Consider the following 21,896-nt stretch of genomic DNA (forward strand, 5'->3'; position numbering starts at 1 on the left):
TTGGAGCTGAGAGCCATGCTGCCCTTAACCATTTAATTAGGTCACTTCAAGCTTGCCTCAAAGTGCCATTTATCAATACTCCATCTCTTATAAAATGGAGATATTCAAATCTATTTCATAAAGTTATAGGTAGAATTATTTTGAGACAATGCATGGAAGACACATGTGCGTCTGACTTTGAGTTAGTAATCAATACATGCTGATTTTTCAGGAATTCTCATGAATTTACTGATCTTTTCCAAGTTTATTTTGCTTGATTTTGGTAGTACTAAGGATTGAACCCAGTGCCTCATGCCTGTAATGCAGCCACAGATCAACTTCTGGCACTGAATTTAACTTCTGGCTAGTTAATTGGAGATAAAAGTCTCATGGACTTTCCTGCTTGGCCTGGCTTCAAGCCACGATCCTCAGATCTCAGCCTGCCAGGTAGCTAGGATTACAGGCGTGAGCCATTTAAGCTCGGATGTCTGCTAATGATTTTGAGTCTTAAGCTTGACTGTCTCAAGTTGCATATTGCTCTTGAGGCTGAGGAAGCCAGAAATGTATATAATGTTTTCTGCTTCACTTGTAATAATGTTACTGATGATCCTGCTGTTTTGCTGGCCTTTGAGGGTGTAACAGCACACCAGGAGGGGGAAAAGAGAAATGAACCCAAGTCCCATATGACAAGGACTTTGATTTTATACATTAGGACTTAGGTTTCTAATCACTAAAAGAAATGACCTTGCTGTGAGCTGCAGTAAAACTCATGGACTATTTTTCTTCCCAGTTGGACAACTTCATAAGCATTTCCTCAAGTTTCTCTCAGATAGCTTTTCTGACAAGCAATTTAGTAACACCTGCCAATGGAAAATTGTGCTGTTCTCCTCCCGTGCATATAAAAATGCCCAGAAAGTAAAGCAGAGAAACAGATTCTTGAAAGGCATAAATAAATTCTCTTCTTATAGGCAAAATGAATTCTACTTATATTTTTATTATTCTACATTATTTCTATTTCTGTATTTTTATCTCTGTTCATTCATGAACTAATAGAAATCTTTACTCCTATAATTCTTTTTCTTGTAGTTCATCAGGAATAGAATAGAATAATAGAATAGAACAGAATAGAATAGCCAAGAAGAATAGAGTTCTACTCCTTGGTGAAGAAATAGTTTTGGTATACTCATTTACATAGCCAAATTTAAAAAAAATGAAGACATTAGCATTGAGAAAACCAAAAAGTATTGTGTATGGGGATTTAAAGCTCATAAATATATTTTAACCTCATGATATTTATGTTATAACCATGATGATGATGATGATGTAGTTATTTATCATCAACTTTAGGAAAAACATGAGTGCATGAGCCAGTTATTCATCCAGTACAACAGAAAGTCAGTCCTGCCCTGGACTGGCCCATTTGTTTTTACTCTGTACAGTGAAAAACATATCACATGTTCACCTTGAGAGCTACAGTGGGTAGTATCTTCACTTCCTGACTTGATTCTAGCTTTGGATATAACCATGAGGTTTTAGACACAATGCTAGAAATACAACGCATGAAAGAAGAAAAATAGGTGATTTGGAGTTTGTTAAAATAAAAAGTGTTTTGCTTGGCAAAAGACACTGTGATGACAATCTCTGGTCTTCTGCCTTGAGGGTTTTCATTTGAACTTTCTCCACCTTACATCTCATAGCAACCGATTGGTAGAATGAACTAACTAAAGATCAGGCCCACTAATAATGGAGAAGTGAGTATTGATTACATATGATATCATAAAACTTGAACTCACCTCCCAGGTGTGGGATTGCCTTAGTTAACCTGATTGTGTTTTTCAGATAAAAATACTAAAAATAGAGCTACCGTGTGATCCAGTGATACCGCTCTTGGGTGTTTATTTGAAAGATTACATGACAAGATACAGCCGAGTCACCTGTATGCCCATGTTCATTACACCATGGTTTATAATAGCCATGTTATGGAAACAGCCTATGTTCTCTATAATGGATAAACAAATTGTTGTGTGTGGATGTATGTGCATACACATACATATATATGTAATATATAATATAATATATAATGTAATATAAACACAATGGAATTTTATGTAGCTCTCAGGAAGAATGAAATTATGTCATTTGCAGGGAAATGGAATAATGTGGAAACTATCAAACTGAACAAAGTAAGCCCAGAAAGACAAAGCATATGTGTTTTTTTTTTCATATGTAGATCTTAGGCCTAAAATAGGGGTTGGAGGCATGGCTCAGCTGGTTGAGCACTAGCCAATGAGCAAAAGCATCAGGTACTGAGTTTGTGTCTGATCTCAGGCAATACAAAAAAAAGAAGACTGAAAATATAATCTCCCATATAAACACAACAGAAGCATGGGCTATGTACAGGATTCCATTGACTTCAGTATAGTATATGCAGGCTGGATCTCCATGGAATAAACCTTTTGAACAATTTGGCAGCTTCACAAAATAAGTATCATGAAGCTGATATGAGATTGTAAGGGAGAGGGAGCGGTGAGAAGGGGGGATGAATGAAGAAGAGAACTGAGGATAAATACCCCCAGAATACTCAGTGTCTGTATGTGATCAAGGAAGTAGGAAATGTGAAATGAGTCTGGGAGGGGGGTGAGGAACCGACAGGATGGGGGAGAAGGATGGAAGGGACGACTCTGATCAAGAAGCACTGGACACGACTGATGGAATGTGAAATAGTAACCCCTTTGTACAACCATCTGAAGTTCAGAACAATTAAAAAAATAAAATTAAATAAAAATTAAAATGTTAGACAGTTTTGCCTGTCTAGCATCTCCTTTCATAATGGCCTCCAGCAGAGTCATTTATAGAGAAGGTGATAAATTAGCGTTTTCCACTGAAGTTAGAATCTTACTAGTTTCCTTGAAAGAGCTACTCTCATCATTTTGAAGTCATGTGAGTAGTATTCATTTAAAATTGCCTTGATTGGGTTAAAGTAACACATTTGTAAAGTAATAAAGAAATGCATTCCTGTCACAGAATGCCACATATCATAACTGCAGAAATAATTTTACACTTTTAAAAAAATATTTTTAAATATTAAAAAAATTTTAATCAGTTGCACAAAGGAGCTGCCATTCAACAAAGCAGCTTATGAATACAGTACATTTTGATAAATGTCACCCCTTTCAACATTCTCATCCATTTCTCCCAACTTACCCTTCCTTCACTTTTCTTAAAATTTGTAAGATATATACTGAATTTTGTTTTTTGGGGGGGGTCCAGTCGTGGGGCCTGAACTCTGGGCCTGGGCGCTGTCCCTCAGCTCTTCAGCTCAAGGCTAGCACTCTACCACTTGAACCACAGCACCACTTCTGGCTTTTTTCTTTTTGCTTATGTGGTGCTGAGGAATCAAACCTAGGGCCTCAGGCATGCAAGGCAAGCACTCTACCACTGAGCCACCTTCCCAGCCCCTATACTGAATTTTTGACTGCTTTCTGTCCCATTTTTCTTTATTAATCTATTCCCCACCCCTTGACCACACTCCAACTGGTGTTTATTTTGCTAAGCTATGATTTTGCCTTCCTAAGGAATTATACTGTTTGAATTCTCCTCCAAATCTACTGTATTCAAATTAATACATTTATGTATTAATTATATACTATGTAATTTAATTATTTTTATTTATTTATTTTTATATTTATAAATCAACTCTGGCTTCCACATTTGAGGGAAAACATGCAGCCTCTGTCTCTCGGGGCCTTACTTCACATAATTTTTTCTAGGTCCTCCCATTTCTTTGCAATGATGCAGCATCATTTTTTTCAATGGATGAGTAAAGTTCCAAAGTTCCATTGCATATATATACATATATATATATATATATATATATATATCACATTTTCTTGATCCCCTTGGCCATTGAGGGGCATCTGGGCTGATTCCATACCTTGGCTATGGAGAATAGTACTGCAGTGAACATGGTTGTGCTGGTGGTTTTACTGTATCCTGGTTTGTAATCTTTGGGATAAATGCCCAGAAATGGAATTGCTAGATCATAAGGTAGTTGTATGTTTAGTAGAAATAATTACAATTTTTTAACTGGTTCAAAAAGATTAAGAAAGCCAGACACCAATGACACCCATTTCTAATCCTTGCTACTCAGGAGGTTTAGATCTAAGGATTGAGATTAAGAGCTGGCCCAGACAGACAAATCCATGAGATTCTGCAATGAGCTAGCAAAAGGCTAGAAGTGGCTGTGTGGTTCAAGTGGTAGAGCACCAACTTTAAAAGAAAAAGCTATGGGACAGCAGCCAGGCCCTGTGTTCAAGCTCCAGTACTGGTGCTCTCTCTCTCTCCCTCTCTCTCTCTCTCTGTCTCTCTCTGTGTCTTTCTCTCTCTCTCATACATACACACACACAGATTAAGAGAAAAATCACACATGAGTATTTGCAGCAAAATTTATAAATATGAGTGACAGACAAGCATGAATGCTTTATTTGAACTGAAGTTTTCAGTTTTATAATTAATGCAATCAGTTGATTGTCTGATATAAAATGGGAAGATATCTCTCACTATGTGGAGGTGGTCCCTAGCAATCCTGCTGTTTGATTTTGTTTTAGAAGGTATAAGTAAAATTATAGCTTGTGATTGGGAATTATTTTTCTTCACTTATCTCTGTGTTGAAATACATTCCATTTCTCATTCTGAAATATGTCATCTTGATCGGTTAGTTATTAAACATAATTTTATATAAGTATGTGGGTAAGAAGGGTCTCTGGAAAGATCTATTGGAGAAAAGCAATGCCATGAAACTTCAAAGCATCTTAATATAGAAAATTTTATAATATTTACAGTATGGCAATCATCACTGACTGGAAAATGGTGCAAGCTTTCTTGAAATGTAGTAAGCTTGCTAAATGGGACAATCCATATATTGTCCCAAAATGTATTGTAGCTCTTTATTTCCATGCTTACCACTTGGAACTGATAAGAGAACAGAAAACATAGGGATTAGACTTCAAATACTTTGATGCGCTAATCATTTCAGGTCATAGGTAATAGGTAACCTTTCAATATTTACTGTCAATAAAATATAGCTAAGTGCCAGTGACTCACACTTGTAATTCTAGCTACTCAGGAGGCTGAGATCTGAGAACTAAGGTTCAAAGTCAGCCTAGGCAGACAAGTCCATGATCTCTAATTAATAGCAAACAGCTAAAGTGGAATGTGGCTCAATTGGCAGAACACTACCCTTGAGAGAAAAAGCTAAGGGACAGATTCCAGGCCCTGAGTTCTAGCCCTAGGACCTACACACACACACACACACACACACACACACACACACACACACACACACACACACACACACACACTGTGACAATATTTTAAATACTGTTGTGATACTTAAAATATTCAAAATTTAGTTGCCTAGAGGGGTTGTAGTTCAGTAATATAGAGCTTGCCTAATATGTACAAGACCCTGGATTTGTTTCATTATAAAAACAAAAAAAAGAAATTTAGTAGAATAGCATTGTTACAAAGAATGTAGGAAAAAAATGAATATTCCTTATATTCAATATTTTCCATTTACTACAATACTATTTGATTCTGACTCTTGCACCTCTCTCAGCAAGTAACATAAGTAAATCAATGACCATAGGAAAAAATATTGATAAAATTTCAAATTGATCTAGTAGTAGTCATTTGCTTTAAAGCAAAATAAAAGTTGTGATTTAATTGAAGAAAGCTATCAAAAAGGCTTACCCTCTGGTCAACTTACCTCCATGACCGTACCTTCTGTGCCACGTAAACTCTAAAAATAAAAGAAAAAAACAGTTGTGATCATAAGCCATTTGAGTTGTGATTTCAAACATGATTAAAGTAACTCAGATGCTACTCAGTGAAAATTAATACTGGCTCTTCACGATTAGAGGTAAAATATGTATGTTCACATCTGTATAGATGTTTATGACCTGTCTTCACATTAGATAGTTGTAGCATGAAAGCAATAAATACAATTAGGGTGGAATTTTGGATGTAGTAGAATCACCTTCGTATTATTTCATTTATTATATGTAATGACGATAACATTACCAAAATATTTTCTTTTTTCTTTTTATCTTTGCCAGTCTGGGTTCAGCCCCAGTAATAACGTGCCCACGCATGCGCGAGCGCACACACTCGTACGTTAGATATCAGAGACTCATGCCTGTAATCCTAGCTATTTAGGAGGTTGAAATCCTCAGGATTTCAGTTTGAAGTCAGTCTGACCATAACAGTTCTTGAGACTCTACATCTAATTAACCAGCAAAAATCTAGGAAGGAGACATGACTCAAGTAGTAGAATACTAGCTGTGAACAAGAAAATTGAGCAAGAGTTTGAGTACCAGTAAACCAGTTACCAGGAAAACAAATGAATAAATGAACAAGAACCATAATAGAATGTTCCTCAGGTTCATCATGAATGTGAGCAGCAGGAAGATATGTCAGATAGGGTGAGCTCCCTCTGTACTTTGGACTGAAAAGCAACTCAACAAGTACTTATTGAATTAGGTCACTGAGATGAAGATACTAGAAAAATTGTTACAAAACACGTACCTTTCCTATAAAAATATAGCAGACATGTCATTGTAGGAGACACCTCTGAAATGTATGCTATAACTTTCTTTGGCAGACAGAAATGTAATACTTCCTGATCCTCCAACTAGAATGCTCTCAGAATTGTTTGTTACTTCATGTAACAAAATATGAACTATTTTAAGCCTAATCTTCCTAAAATTGACTAGACTGGTGAAAAATGTGTAAGATGCAATAGTGTGTTGCATTTGCTCAAAAGAGCTCTCAACCTGGGCACTGTGGCTGATGCCTGTAATTCTAGCCCACTCAGGAGGCTAAGATCTGAGGATCAAGACTCAAAGCCAACTGAAAAAGAAAGTCTGTGAAACTCTCAGCCCTAATTAACCAACAAAAAGCTCGAAGTGGAGCTGTGGCTCAACTGGTAGAGCACTAGCCTTGTGCAAAAATGCTCAGGGACAGGGCCTACACTCTTGAGTTCAAGCATCAAAACAACAACAACAAAAAAAACCCTCACAAACTGATGAATTTAATGAATCAGTTGTTAAGCACAATATAAAAATGGCATGATACTGAGCTACAAATAAATAAATTTTATTAAGAACAATGAGAAGACATGTTTAAATCCATTACTTAATAATTCTTTTAATGATATTTTACTATTTACTATTTTATTCTTTAATTAAGGTAATTAAGTTTATATTTTCTGGATAGTGAGAATATTATATACTCTGTGTGTGTGTGTGTGTGTGTGTGTGTGTGTGTGTGTGTGTGTGTGTGTGTGTGCGCGCGCGCCAATCCTGGGCTTGAATTCAGGTCTCTTGCTCTTCTTTAGCTTTGTTATTCAAGGCTGGTGCTCTGCCACCCTTCAATTCTGGCTTTTTGGTGGTTAATTGGAGGTAAGTGTCTCACAAATTTGTCTGCTTGGTCTGGCTTTGAACCTCAGTCAGCAGCTCTCATCCTGAGTACTTGGGATTACAGGTGTGAGCCTCAGTCACCAGCACCCAGCTTGTTGCTCAACTTCCTAATTCCATTGTAAATGACAGCAAGCATATGGATCATCCTTGGGTTTTATTCCCAGGAATAGACAAATGCTACTCTATAGATCTCCTCCCCCTAGAGACGCAAATTTTAAATGTTTCCCAGTACAAGGTTCACTAAATGATGTTAAATTTTACTTGAACGTAAACATCTTGAAAAATAATGTCAATATTAAAATTGAACTATTTGTGTCCCATGTGTCAAAAGAAAATATGAATTTAAATTTATACAACAAATTTAATGAAATGGAAACAACATATTGATTATTGTGTTGACATAATTGATGGAGAGTAATGTAAGGCTTATTTCTTACCTGCTAGACAAGTTGTAAAAGATAATAAAACAAGAGGACCGACCAGCAACCACATTTTCATCTTGTGTTTGGTTTAATTTTCTGAAGAGGAAAAAGAAGCTGTTGCTTTATGGCAGTTGGACGATATTAAACACCTGCATCAATGATAAATTTAAAAAGGGGGAGTGGAAAAGGGAGAAAGGGGAGAGAGTGGAAGAAAAGGAATGGAAGGAAAGGCAGTTTTGAAGAAAAAGAAAAAGGGAGGAGAGAGAGAGAGGCAGCATTCATCATTTGGTGGTAACATTTTTACTTCCATTTTGTTCTATATATTTATATATATATTACAGTAGTATAAGTTTTGGCTTGTTTAAACACATTTATTTTATAAATACCATGTTGTAATGGAAAGAGTAGATTTGGTGTGGTGAGCCTTCAGCAAGATCTCAGGTATCTTCACATTCAGAAACTGAACACAATGTGTCTTGATCAATGAATGTGCACTGAAGTTCAAGTTTTGTTTCCTTTTCATCAGAGAGTATACTGATTTTTTCCTGCAAAACTACGATTGTTGGCATTCAATGTCGATGATTTTAGTTGTAGATTAACTTTTCAATGAAGTGCCACTAGGAAGATTCATTTCAAGATAGACTCATTTGTATATGCTTTGTGAACTCACAGATATTCTATATAAGTATGATATATTACTACTATGCTTTTGTGGTTTGAAGAAAACTTTTGCTAGAAATAAGTTTTTATTTTTGTTTTTTGGGGCTTTTTTGTTGTTGTTTTGTCGGTTGTAGGGCTTGAACTCTGGGTCTGGGCGCTGTCCCTCAGCTCTTCAGCTCAAGGTGAGCGCTCTACCACTTGAGCTATATAGCCACTTATTTTTATTTTTATTTTATTTTTAGTGCTCCTACTGGGGCTTGAACTCAGGGTCTGGGATTTAGGTTATCACTCAAGCCAAAGCTCCACTTTCAGTTTCTTACTGGCGAATTGATAAGAGCCTCATGCACTTTCCTGCCTGGCTTCAAACAGCAATCCTAAGAACTCAGCCTCTTGAATAGCTAGGATTACAAGTATGAGCCACCAGTGCCCAATTCCAATGATGTGCATGTGTGCATGAGTGTGTGTGTGTGTATGTGTGTGTGTGTGTGTGTGTGTGTGTGTGTGTACACACCAGTTTGGGGGATTGAATTCCGTGCCTGGGCTACATGCCTGAGTGTTCTTTGTCAAAGCTACTGCTCTACCACTTGAACCACAGCTACACTTCTGGCTTTTTGTTGGTTAATTGGAGTTGAGTCTCACAGACCTTCTTGCTAGGGCTGGGTTCAGAACATGATTTTCAGATCTCAATCTCTTGAGTTCAGGCATGAACCACCAGCACCTAGCTTCACATGCTTTTAACTACTCCTGTTGCCCAACTGTAATTCAAATTGATCTGAGGTTGCAAAAAAACGTGTGCTATGATACTTTCCCTGTGAATCATATCTGTAACCGGGGTGGAATTTAATAAAGTCTTTGACAACAGGAAAAAAAATTCCTATGCCAGCAAAGCAGAACATTGCAACTTCTTTCACTCTCGCCCTCTCTCTCTCTCTCTCTCTCTCTCTCTCTCTCTCTCTCTCTCTCTCTCTCTCTCACACACACACACACACACACACACACACACACAAAAGGATAAGACCTGTTGAAAAAAAAGAAGGGGGGGAACAGTGCCAGATGGAAGAGCTCACTCAATTTATACAGGGAGCTTTAAAGACTTCCTGAGCTATAATATCCTCTCTGTACAGCATTATTCCCTGTAGGATGCCCACATCTAATGAAAAGGCTTCATCACAGCTGTCATCCTGCCTACTGAGGCTTCATTCTAAGCCATTCCCTCTCGTGCCTCTGCACAGGCTCCGGATTTTAGCAGCTTCTGCATGCTATACAATATCTCCAAGTCTCCTAGGTGAAAAAGCAGGCATGGATTCCGTTTCTTTTTCACTTCCACCTTTTGGTTTCTGTGTGTGTGTGTGTTTAAACAAGGTCTTTTTTCCATTGCCCAGGCTAGCTTCAAACTCACAATCCTCCTGTTCCTACTCCCTGAAAGTTGAAGATATAGCATGCACCACCATGTCAGGTCATGAAGTATATTAATGTCTTGAAACAAGGGACCCATTCATGTCAGGAGAATAAGATGGATGATCTTATTAGGCTTACGAGGTGCTGGGCAGCTGAAGAGATGTGCCACAGACAAGCACATTCTTCTCAAGCAAACATGACGTAAGCTCTAACAGTTGTTTGTTTAAGTAAAAGCAAAGGATCATAGCAGCACATGACTGTCCCAGAGAGAGTCAATTGTACTTAGGTAATTTAGGTCCTTATTTCACAAAATAGCACAAGGGAATTTTCTTTTCAGTGTCCTTCCATTTTGAAAATTCAATGAGCTTTTATTTTTTCGAGCACATGCGGACATTAGTGAATTTTGGTTTAATTAAATCACTTAGCTATCTATGTGTAGTGCATGCTATTCTAAGACTAGGAACCTGTTCTAATTTTCTTGAAACAATATGCAAAAATGAATCATGTAAACATAGAGAATGATAACATTTGTGTGTATGTCAGTCCTGGGGCTTGAACTTAGGGCCTGGGCACTGTCTCTGAGCTCTTTTGCTCAAGGCTAGCTCTCTATCACTTGGGCCTCAGCTCTGCTTCTACTTTAGTAGCAGTTAATTGGAGATAAGAGTCTCAAGAGACTTTCCTGCCAGAGCTGGACCCATACCTCAATCTTTAGATCTCAGCCTTCTGAGTAGGTAGGATTATCGGCATGAGCCACCCTTGCCAAGAAAGAAGAATAAATTTTAATTATTCATTGATTGTATAGATATTTCCAAAGTGTATACCATGCCCAGATATTTGGGAAGAGCACCATAAATTTTGGTATTTCAGGGATAAATAGCCAAGGAGGTATTTGTTCTTCACGAGCAAATATTAACATTAATTGTTCTCTACCATAAATCACATAAGGCATGAAGCCTTATACATCTTGAGGATGCTCACTACCTATTGAGTGTACCCATTGAGTAATGACTAACAGAAAATCATGGCTCTATATTTTACCCTCAGAGGCACAGCAGCAGGAGAAAGCAGAAGCTGATAAGAGTGAAATCATAAAGTAGGGTAGGAAAGGTCAAGTTCAGACAGCATTGCAGAGTTTCATATGGCAGGATCTACCCTCGTGGGATCATTTGAGGAGATGAGTGGGAAGAGAAGTGGAGGAAAATTACAGGACCATAAAGGCCACGGGTTGAACTTTTGCTCCCATAATTCCACAGGCAATGAGTTTCTGCAGGGTAGCTCTGCACCAAAATATCATCACCATATTTCATCCTAAGCATTTGGGCTATGAAAATTCTGCTCATTTATTTTTTTTTTCAGCCTCTCCCATATCTCTCTGTTCCTTTATTCATTAAAAAAAAACTATAGTCCATTCTTTTTAACTGTTGTCAGTATGCTTTATTTACTTTTGGAAGGGATTTCATGTATTTATTATCTATTTTTATTGGCATATATTAAATCATGACACTTCTATACATGTACATAATCTACTTAGAATGTACTTTGGCTGTATTTACCTTGTTATTACTTTTTGTTCTCCCCAATTTTCTTTCACCATCCTCATAGTTCCCCTTTACTTTCATGACCTGTTTTTTTGTTTGTTTGTTTGGTTTTCATTTTATTTCTCTTCGCTTCCAGTAATGAGAAACAAAACAAAACGTGTGATACTTGTCATTGTGGGACTGACTTATTTCACTTAACATGATGAGCTCCAGTTCCATCCATTTTCTAACTAACGACATCATTTCATTCTTCTTAATGGCTGAGTAGATATGCCATTTTTTCAATTTCCATTCACCCATTGATGGGCATCTAGACCGATTGATTCCACAACTTAGCTAAGGCAAATAGCTTAGCATTGAGCATAGATGTGCAGGTATCTTTGTAAACTGACTTTGATTCTGTGGGTAAATACAGAGAAGTGATGTAGCGGAATTGTATGGTAGTTGTATTTTTAAGTTTTGATTTCTATAGTGTATAGACTAATTTATATTCCCACTAACAGTGAATAAGAGTCTATGCACCCTCCCCCACTTCATCCTCATCAGAATTTTTAATCTTGATGATGGCCATTCTGACCAGGATAAGTTAGAATGTAGGTGTGGTTTTGACTTGCATTTCCCTGATGGCTAAAGACACTGAATGTATTTAAATGTAATTATTGGCCAGATATATCCCTTCATTTGAAAAATGTCTATTTGACTATCAATTTTGGTGATTAATCTTGTGTGTTCTTAAGATAATTCTGTTCTTTGTGTTCTTTCTTTTAAAGACTTCCTTCCTAGAACAGCCACTGGGAAGATTCCTTAATTCTTGCATCCCAAAGCACTCAGGGTGTTAAAGTTTCAGATTTATATTGACAATATGATCTTGGGAAATCTAGAGTGCTGTATCTTTTTTATTCAAACTTGTATTAAATATTAATCAGATAGGCAGTACAGCAAGAATGAATATATACCTCTGTTACATAAAATTATATGATTGTTAAAAAAAACTCTGAAATCTAAAGAATTCAATAGTGTCTGATATTATGTATCAATGTATTTCATGATATCAGATAAATCCAAGTCTGATCAACCAATATACACTGAGTGCCTTACGGTATGAAGGGCATATATGAGCCAGAGTTGGTGAAGGAAATAGAGGAAAAGTCTTTTGCTTAGAAGCTTAGAGTCTGGTTGGGTACAAGTATCAAAACCATCTCAGTAAATCTACCTTTGGTCTCAGCCATCAGGAGGAAATTTTGCCTGCACATGGATTGTTTAAGGCGCATATATCCACTCTTGTGAGGCTTAATGGGAAATGTAACATTTAATGTGACTTTGGGAAAACACAACGGTATTATTCTGCTCTTTGCCTCAAATCCAGCCAATGATATACCACCACACCATAATTAACTCCAGAAGTGTCTGCTGATTACCTGTGATGTGTTAGATACTATGACAAGCCATAAAAACAAAACAATGAACTAAAAAGTCCTTATTTTAGCTAGGCACAGGTGGCTCATACCTCTAATCTGAGCTACACAGGAGGCTGAGACTTGAAGATGGTGGTTTCAAACCAGCCCTGGCAGGAAAGTCTATGAGACTCTTATCTCCAATTAACTAGCAAAAAGCCAAAAGTAGAGCTGTGACTCTACTACAGTGAGAAAGTGAAAGGATAGCACCCAAGCCCTGAGTGCAAGCCCCAGTACAGGCATAAAAACAAGAAAACATAAAACCAATAAAACACCCAACTTCCCTATCTTAGTAGTTAAGATAGCCCTCTGATTCAACATCTTAAGTATTAATTGAATTTTCCCATGGACCAGGCCCTGTGTGCATATGTGGAGACTCAGGACTGGGGCCTGGCTTTTCCAGCCTCTATTAGCCCCTCATCCTTTTTCTGTAGACAAAAAGGCAGGCTTGAGGGGTTAAGTGGCTTGAGATGAAGGTACAGATGAAGGAACAGCTCAGAGTGGCTAAGACATCACTGCTAGCAGTGGTGAAAATAGTGATGGTGGTAAAGACCGTGGGAAAGACAGGTGAGCAGGTGGGGATGATAAGAGGAGATGCTGATGGAGCTGGGAGACGTTCATATGTCACCACAAGATACTAAATAGGTACAATGACAAGTTCTACATGGTGTGATAGAAGCTGGAAATCTAGAAAGACACACCTGTCTCAATGCTATAGCTGTAGATACAGGATGCTATTGGGTCAATGTTTCTCAGAATCAAATCAGACTATATGTTAGTATGTCACCCGTCTTAAGGAAGACGGGGAATAGGACCTAGCTCTTAGGTCATGAATAATATATCATGACAAAGATGCCACTTTTGATGACAGCTATCTATCCAAATCAGCCAAAATGACTCAACAGCTGACTTCTATAAGAACTGTGGATTTGACATTGTTGAGACAAAGAAGAATAAGGGACAAAGAACCTGTACATGCTCAGGTGCTTCAGAAAAACCTGCCCATCCTTTCAGGTCCGAAAACAGATATGCCAATGGCAGATAAATGAACAACTAATAAATGGATGTTCTTGTACTTGCTCATTGACAAATGAAAGAGAGGATGGGGGAGAATGGTGAAAGGGGTGATATCGATCAAGATGCATTGTACTACTTATAAACTGACATGTTAAATTATAACCTTTTGTACAACCACTTAAAGGAATTTTCTTTTTTTTCCTTTTTTTTAAATTTAATTTTATTTTTTTTTGTGAACATACTATACAGAGGGGTTACAATTACATGAGCAGGATAATGCGTACATTTCTTATCAAGCATTGCAGCCTCCTCCTTTGTTTACCCTTCACATCCCTTCCCAGCCTCCCCCCCACCCCCCCACCCAATCTTCCCCCCCTCCCCCCCCCACCGCACCAACGTTGTAAAGCTCGTTTTCGACATGACAACTTGTACTTCTCATTGTTGCAACAGGTCCACCTGTATCCTTAAACGACTTGTTTTTCCCCATCTCCTCCACAAGTTATACTGACATCAAATATAGTGAAAGCAGGGGTTATACTGTGGGGGAGGGACATACAAAGCAACAAAGAGATAATCTTATAAATGCGTTAGAAACAAATGCATGAAAGAAAAAAACATTAAAATACATATCTAAGGGTTCATTTTCCTAACATCACATTATCTGACCTTTTCCGCTTGACTCATACATTTACTAGATATTGCAAATAAGGGAAACCATGGGACCTATGTTTCTTTGGGCCTGGCTTACTTCACTTAATATAATTTTTTAAAGGAATTTTCTTAATAAAGACCCAGAAACACAACAAATCAAAGAAAGGTTAGATAAATGGGATTGAATGAAGCTGCAGCATGGCAAAGGACATAACTACAAGACCAATAGAAAGCCCACAGATTGGGAGAAAATCTTCACTAGCCATGCAATGGACAAGAGTCTCATATCTAAAATATACTTAGAACTCAAAAAATTAAATCCCCCAACAACAAATCCTCAAAGAAACAACTGCCCGATTAATAAGTGGGCTAAAGACTTAAAGAGAAACTTCTCTGAAGAGGAAATAAGAATGGCCAACAGACACATGAAGAAATGCTCATCTTCTCTGGCCATAAAGGAAATGCAAATCAAAACAACATTGAGATTCCACCTCACCCCCGTTAGAATGGCTATAATCAAGAACTCTAATAGCAACAGATGCTGGAGGGGATGTGGCCAGAAGGGAGCCCTACTGCATTGTTGGTGGGAATGTAAACTTGTTCAACCACTTTGGAAAGCAGTATGGAGATTCCTCAAAAGACTTCACACAGAGCTTCCCTATGACCCAGCAATCCCACTTTTGGGCATTTACCCAAATGATCACAAGGAAGGTTATACTAAAGCTAACAGCAAAACTATGTTTATCGCAGCATTATTTACCATGGCTAAGATATGGAATCAACCCAGATGCCCCTCAGCAGATGAACAGATCAAGAAAATGTTATGTATAATGGAATTTTATACCTCCATCAGAAAGAATGGAAAGACTTGGAAAAAAATCATATTAAGTAAAGTAAGCCAGGCCCAAAGAAATGTAGGTCCCATGGTTTCGCTTATTTGCAATAATTAGTATAGGTCTAGGACAAGCAGAAGAGGTCAAAAGCTATGTACATATGACCATATAAGATGAAGCTAAGTGAAATGAACCACAAGATAGGGACATAAGTGGTTTTTATCTTTCTTGCTGTTGTTTTTAATGTATTTATAATGTACCATGTGATTTTTTTGTTTCTTTTGTATGTTCTTCCTCCATGGTATAACTATTGTTTTCACTATATTTGATTTAGATGCCCTGCATCTTGTATATACATTTTTCTAATTTGGGGAAGGGAAGGGAAATAACAAAATGCTTGAATAAGGATACAGGTTGACCCATTGTAACATTGAGATGTACAAGACACTATGTTGAAAAGAAACTTTACAACCTCGGGGGTTGGGGGAAAAAAGAGTTGGGGAGGTGGGGAGGGAAGGGATGGTAGGGGAAAAACAAAGGAGAAGGTAACAGTGATTGGAAATGTGCTCATTACCTTACTCATGTAATTGTACCCCTTCTGTACAGTATTTTTACAATAAAATGTACACATATAAAGAACAACTTCAGAGGATTTTGTTGTTTTATTTTCATATATGCATATGAAATATGTCAACCAGATTCACCCTCATCATTATTGTTATCACCCTCATCATTATTGTTATTATTTTTGCCAGGCCTTGGGCTTGAACTCAGGGCCTGGGCACTGTCCATGAGCCTTGATGTGCTCATTGCATCACAGGACCACTTCCAGCTTTTTTGAGTGGTTTAGTGGAGATAAGATTCACATGGGAACTTTTCTACCCAGGTTGGCTTTGAACTGTGATCCTCAGATCTCAGCCTCCTGAGTAGCTAGGATTACAGGTGTGAACCTCCAAAGCCCAGCACTATTCACTCCCATTTACCCTCTCCATTTGCCCTCCTTGTCCCTCTGGTACTGGTCATCCCAATAAGGCTGTTGCATTAAGTAATTCCTTCCAGAGAAAGATATACAAGTAGGACCTTTCTTTCTATGCCTATAAATCAGTCAAGTCTAAATTAACATCTCATCTTGAGGTGGCTATTTTGATAAATGATTTAAAAATATGTGGAGAAGCTTAGTTAAAATTATATAAGGGGGCTGGGAAGGTGGCTCAGTGGTAGAGTGCTTGCCTTGCATGCATGAGGCCCTGGGTTCGATTCCTCAGCACCACATAAGCAGAAAAAGCTGGAAGTGGTACTGTGGCTCAAGTGGTAGAACACTAGTCTTGAGTTGAAGAGCTGAGGGATAGCGCCTAGGCCCAGAGTTCTGGCCCCATGACTGACCAAAAAAAATAGTAGTCATCTCTAGGTTTCTAGGTTGTAGAGGAAAGCATTTGTAGAGAAATCTATGCAATGTATCATTTTCTGCAGATTATTTATTCTCTGGGAAAAAGAGCTCTGAAGTATGTCCAATACCATCTACATGTCAATTGAAGGTCCTCCAAAAAGAACTATTGAGAATCTATGGGGGAGGAGGGGTTAGAAAGAAGGCTGTCACTGTCCAGTGTTTGGAGGGACCAGTGGCTCATATCTGCAATCCTAGTTATTCAGGAAGCTGAGATCTGAGGATCATGGTTTAAAGCCAACCCAGGAAGGAAAGTCCATGAGACTCTTAAGTCTAGCCATCAAAAAGCTGGAGGTGGAGTTGTGGCTCAAATGGTAGAATGTCAGCTTTGAGCAAAAACTGAAAAACTTCCCAGGCCTCCAGTACTGGTTCGAAGGAAGGGGAGGAGTGGGAGGAGGAAGGAGGAGAAGAAAGAGGGAGGGAGGAAAAAAGAGGTGGAGGAGAAGAGGAGGAAGAGGAAGAGGAGGAGGAGGAAAGAGAGGAAGAAAAAGAAGAAGGAGGAGGAAGAAGAGGTAGAAGAGAAGAAGGAGAAGGAGGAGAAGAGGAGGAGGAGGAGGAGGAAAAAGAGGAAGGAAGGAAAGAACAAAGGAAAGGAAGGAAGGAAGGAAAAGAATAGCATATTTTATTTCAGTTGCATAGTACACATTGCAGTGGTGGTCACAAGCAAACATTGTGAATAAATGACACCAAAATTCAGAGGGAATGTATGAGTTGGGTAAAGCCATTTGGAAGTGACTAAGCTCTAATAATATCTTGATATGCAATAATAGGCTTTTGTTTTATGCAAGGGATAAATGAATGCAAGTAGAGCCACAGAAATATTATCTAAAATGATTCTTCCCCATCACCTCTCTTACCAGTAAAATAAAGCAAGGGAAGGAAAGCAATGGCAGCTGTGCCTATTGGCAAGATCCCTACAGCTCCTACTCTCTTGCCAGATTATCTGCTTTCTCTGCAAGTTTAGAAGAAATACTTTTGGCCTTTATTCTAAAGGTTTGTTGGAATAAAATATGGAGCTGGGCGCTGGTGGCTCACGTATATAATCCTAGCTACTCAGGAGGCTGAGATCTCAGAATCGCGATTCAAAGCCAGCCCGGGCAGGAAAGTCCGTGAAACTCTTATCTCCAATAAACTACCAGAAAACTGAAAGTGGCACTGTGGCTCAAGTGGTAGAGTGCTAGCCTTGAGCTGAAGAGCTGAGGGACAGCACCCAGACCCAGAGTTCAAACCCCATGACCGACAAAAAAAAAAGAAAAAGAGAATACGGTTGTGGTTGGCAGTCTTGAGTACTGAATTCAAGCCTTGCCCATGTTAGGCATGTTGTCTACCACTAGATCCATAGCCCAATTACATTTGATTTTAGGTTATCAGATCAGGTCTTGAGCTTTTACTTGGGAAGGCTGTGGACAGTGATCCTCCTGTCTCCACCTTCCTAGCAGTTGGGAGTATATATGCTTAGTAGCTGGGATTACAGATATTCAACACCATGCTTGGCTTGTTTTTGAGCTAGGGCGTCATAATTTTGCCCAGGATTGCATCAAACTATGATCTTTCTATTTACACTTCCTGAGAAGCTGGTATTCTAACCATGGCCACCTCTCGAACAGGAAAAAGATTTTTTAGCTAGGCTTTGGTGGCCTTATGCCTAAAATCCTAACTGCCTACACAGGCGGCTGAGATATGCAGATCACATTACAAAGCCAGCACAGGCAGACAAATCTGGGAGACTCCTATCCCAGATTAACCAGAAAAAAAACTGGTACAGGAGTCATAGCTCACATGGTAGAGCACCAATTGTAAACAAAAAAGCCAAGTAAGAATTCCAGGCCTTGTATTCAAGTCCCAGTACCAGCATACTCACACACACACACACACACACACACACACACACACACACACACACACGAATCTAAAGAAATTTTTGTGTGCTTCAAGATTTAAGGAATATTATAACTAAGGGAAAAAGGGTAGACAAATGAGGAGGAAAGGGGGAGAATGCAGTAAGAATTAAATGTAAATTAAGTAGAGTAAGGAAATGAGTAGGGGAGGGATGGATGAGTATATTGAAAGGGGTGACATTGCTTAAAATTTATTGTACTCAGGGCTGAGAAAGTGTCTCAGTGGTAAAGTGCGTGCCTTGCATACATGAGGCCCTGGGTTCAATTCCTCAGCACCACATAAGCAGAAGAAGCTGGAAGTAGCATTGTGGCTCAAGTGGTAGAGTGCTAACCTTGAGCTGAAGAGCTGAGGGACAGCGCCCAGGCCCAGAGTTCAGGCCCCACCACCGACCCCCCCCCCCCAAAAAAAATATATATACATATACTGCTTTGTTAAATAGCAACTCATATAGAACTATTTACAGATAATAAAAATAAAAAGTTTTAAAAATCAAATAAGCATGAAAGAGATATATTGTATTTATAAACTGCTTTGTTAAATGGCAACTCCTTTGTACAACCACTTAAAGATAATTATAAAAAAAATTTTAAGTATAAAGATGTTAGACACTTGGAGGTTGGAAAATACAGATGTTTGTTCTCTTATTTTTTGTGAACTAATTATGAACATATAATTTAAGGTTTTCTTCCTTTCAATCTTTTCTTTTGGTATTGGTTCTGGGGTTTGAACTCAGGGTCTGGGTGCTATCCCTGAGTTTTTTTTGCTCAAGGCTAGCATTCTACCACTTGAGCTACAATTCTTCTTCTGGTGGTTAATTGGGAATTAATTGGTGGTTAATTGAGAATATTGACTTTCCTGTCTAGGCTGGCTTTGAACTGTGATCCTTAGATCTCAGCCTCCTGAGTAGCTAGGGTAACAGGCGTGAGCCACTAATGCCTAGCTAATATAAGATTTTTCCTTAATAGCTATTTAAAGACCTTTAGTCTTTTTTTTGGGGGGGGGGGGGTCCGGTCATGAGGCCTGAACTCTGGGCCTGGGTGCTGTCAGGCCTGGGTGCTGTCCCTCAGCTCTTCAGCTCAAGGCTAGCACTCTACCACTTGAGCCACAGCACCACTTCTGGCTTTTTTCTTTATGCTTATGTGGTGCTGAGGAATCGAACCCAGGGCCTCAGGCATGCAAGGCAAGTGCTCTACCACTGAGCCACATTCCCAGCCCAAGACCTTTAGTCTTATTCAATAAAGTATAAATGTTGATTTAAATGTTTAAATTCTGTCCCTGAGGGCTGGGAAGGTGGCTCAGTGGTAGAGCGCTTGCCTTGCATGCATGAGGCCCTGGGTTCGATTCCTCAGCACCACATAAGCAGAAAAAAAAAAGCCGGAAGTGGCGCTGTGGCTCAAGTGGTAGAGTGCTAGCCTTGAGCTGAAGAGCTGAGGGACAGCGCCCAGGCCCAGAGTACAGGCCCCATGACCGGACCCAAAAAAAAAAAAAAAAATTCTGTCCCTGAGTTTTATATTATCACTGATACTGAAGTCATTTTGATATAGATTGAAAATTAAATTTTTACATGAGAGCATAATGATAAAATGACCTACACAGTTAAGACAAAACAGTTTCCACAATTAATCCACAAAACTTGACACAAAGCTAACATTTTCAGTTGAATTAAGTGACCATGCATTCTTCGTATTTGAAGTATATCTGAAATCATTAAACCAGTATACTCCCATTTAATATTTTGGGCATTTTCATAAGTAATTTTTCTGTCATTCCTTTTTTCTTTATTTAGCCTCTCATTATTTGTGTTGTGTTTCAATTCTGTTTGCTCGGACTGATATATCTTGAATTCTAGCATGGAGAATTTATGATTGATTGATTGGTTTGTGTGTGTGTGTGTGTGTGTGTGTGTGTGTGTGTGGCTTGATTTAGGACCTAGGTGCTATTCCTTAGGGTTTTGTTTTTCACTCAAGGGTGGTGTTCTACTACTGGAGCCACACCTCCCCTTCCAGCTTTCAGTGGTTAATTGGAAGTGAGAGTTTCTCAGATTTTTCTGCCTGGGTTGGCTTTTAACCTTGATCCTCAGATCTCACTCTCCTGAATAGCTAGGATTATAGGCATGTCCCCCAGTGCCCACCTCCTAGCAACACTCTTTAAGCTAGATTGTCTTTTATCAATAATTCACATTAGGAAAATGTTTTAAAACTTCTCTTCCATTCCATGAATAAACAATGTGGATTAGACTAGCAAGGCAGCTGCAAAAAGGGACAAGAAATTCTACCATCAATATTCATGAGCAGTATCACCTTCGAATACTATGCTACTTGTACTTTATGGTTTATTTCGATTTTACACTCACAATTTGATGATTTCCTATTTTGTTCTGTTTCATTTTGTGCCAGTAATCGGGATTGAACACAGGACTCACAATCTCACTTGGTTTTTACACTCACACCAGTTGTTCTATGCTTTCCTTAGCCATACTTCCAGTCTGGCTTTTAATTGGACATAGTCTCTTTATGTTCCTGCCTACCTTAGCATTGAACTTTGATCCTCAGATCTCAGCATCTAAAGTAGCTAGGATTACAGGTGTTACAGGCACTGACACCTAGCTAGTAAATAAAAATCTTAGGAAGCAATTTCTATCAGGAAAGGGCAAAATGTGTTGTGGATAATATTTGATAAATGATTTAATCTGTGTAATTAAATTAATCACAATGCTTTACAAACTCAACTAGAAAAGCCATGATATTGATTTCTTTTCTGAGGAAGAGCCAACAGGAAGGTACAGCTGAGCTGCTAATCAATTTGCCAATAAGCCAAGGTGAGATGATGTGGCTTCCCTACCCTGAAGATTCTCCAGCTAACTGATTTATTTTCATAATATACTAACTTCAATTGGAGTACAAAAATTAATTCAAATGTCTTGTAGGAAACTAAAGAACAAATCTCACTAACAAACACAAAGTGTTTGACCATATGAGCCTTACAAAAACTAAGATAATCCTTTTTTGTCCCTGAGCTCTTCAGCTCAAGGCGAGCGCTCTACCACTTGAGCCACAGCACCACTTCCAGTTTTCTGGTGGCTTATTGGAGATAAGAGTTCTACAGACTTTCCTGCCTGGGCTG

General features: G+C 38.5%; 1 protein-coding gene across 2 annotated transcripts in view; it reads right to left on the reverse strand.

The window, feature by feature from the left end:
• Cntn1 (contactin 1) overlaps positions 1-21,896 on the reverse strand; it is a 164,978-nt gene that overhangs the window by 118,042 nt on the left and 25,040 nt on the right. For both annotated transcript variants that reach the window (XM_042677745.1, XM_042677746.1), the window contains exons 2-3: positions 7,895-8,028; positions 5,747-5,779 (exon numbers count right to left, since the gene is read on the reverse strand). In XM_042677745.1, the coding sequence (XP_042533679.1) occupies positions 5,747-5,779; positions 7,895-7,955 (94 nt within the window). In that variant the 5' untranslated portion in view covers positions 7,956-8,028. The remainder of the gene's footprint in view (positions 1-5,746; positions 5,780-7,894; positions 8,029-21,896) is intronic.

Source organism: Dipodomys spectabilis, unplaced genomic scaffold (genome assembly GCF_019054845.1).
Source record: "Dipodomys spectabilis isolate Male_0828 unplaced genomic scaffold, ASM1905484v1 ptg000039l, whole genome shotgun sequence".
Taxonomy (NCBI): Eukaryota; Metazoa; Chordata; class Mammalia; order Rodentia; family Heteromyidae; genus Dipodomys; species Dipodomys spectabilis.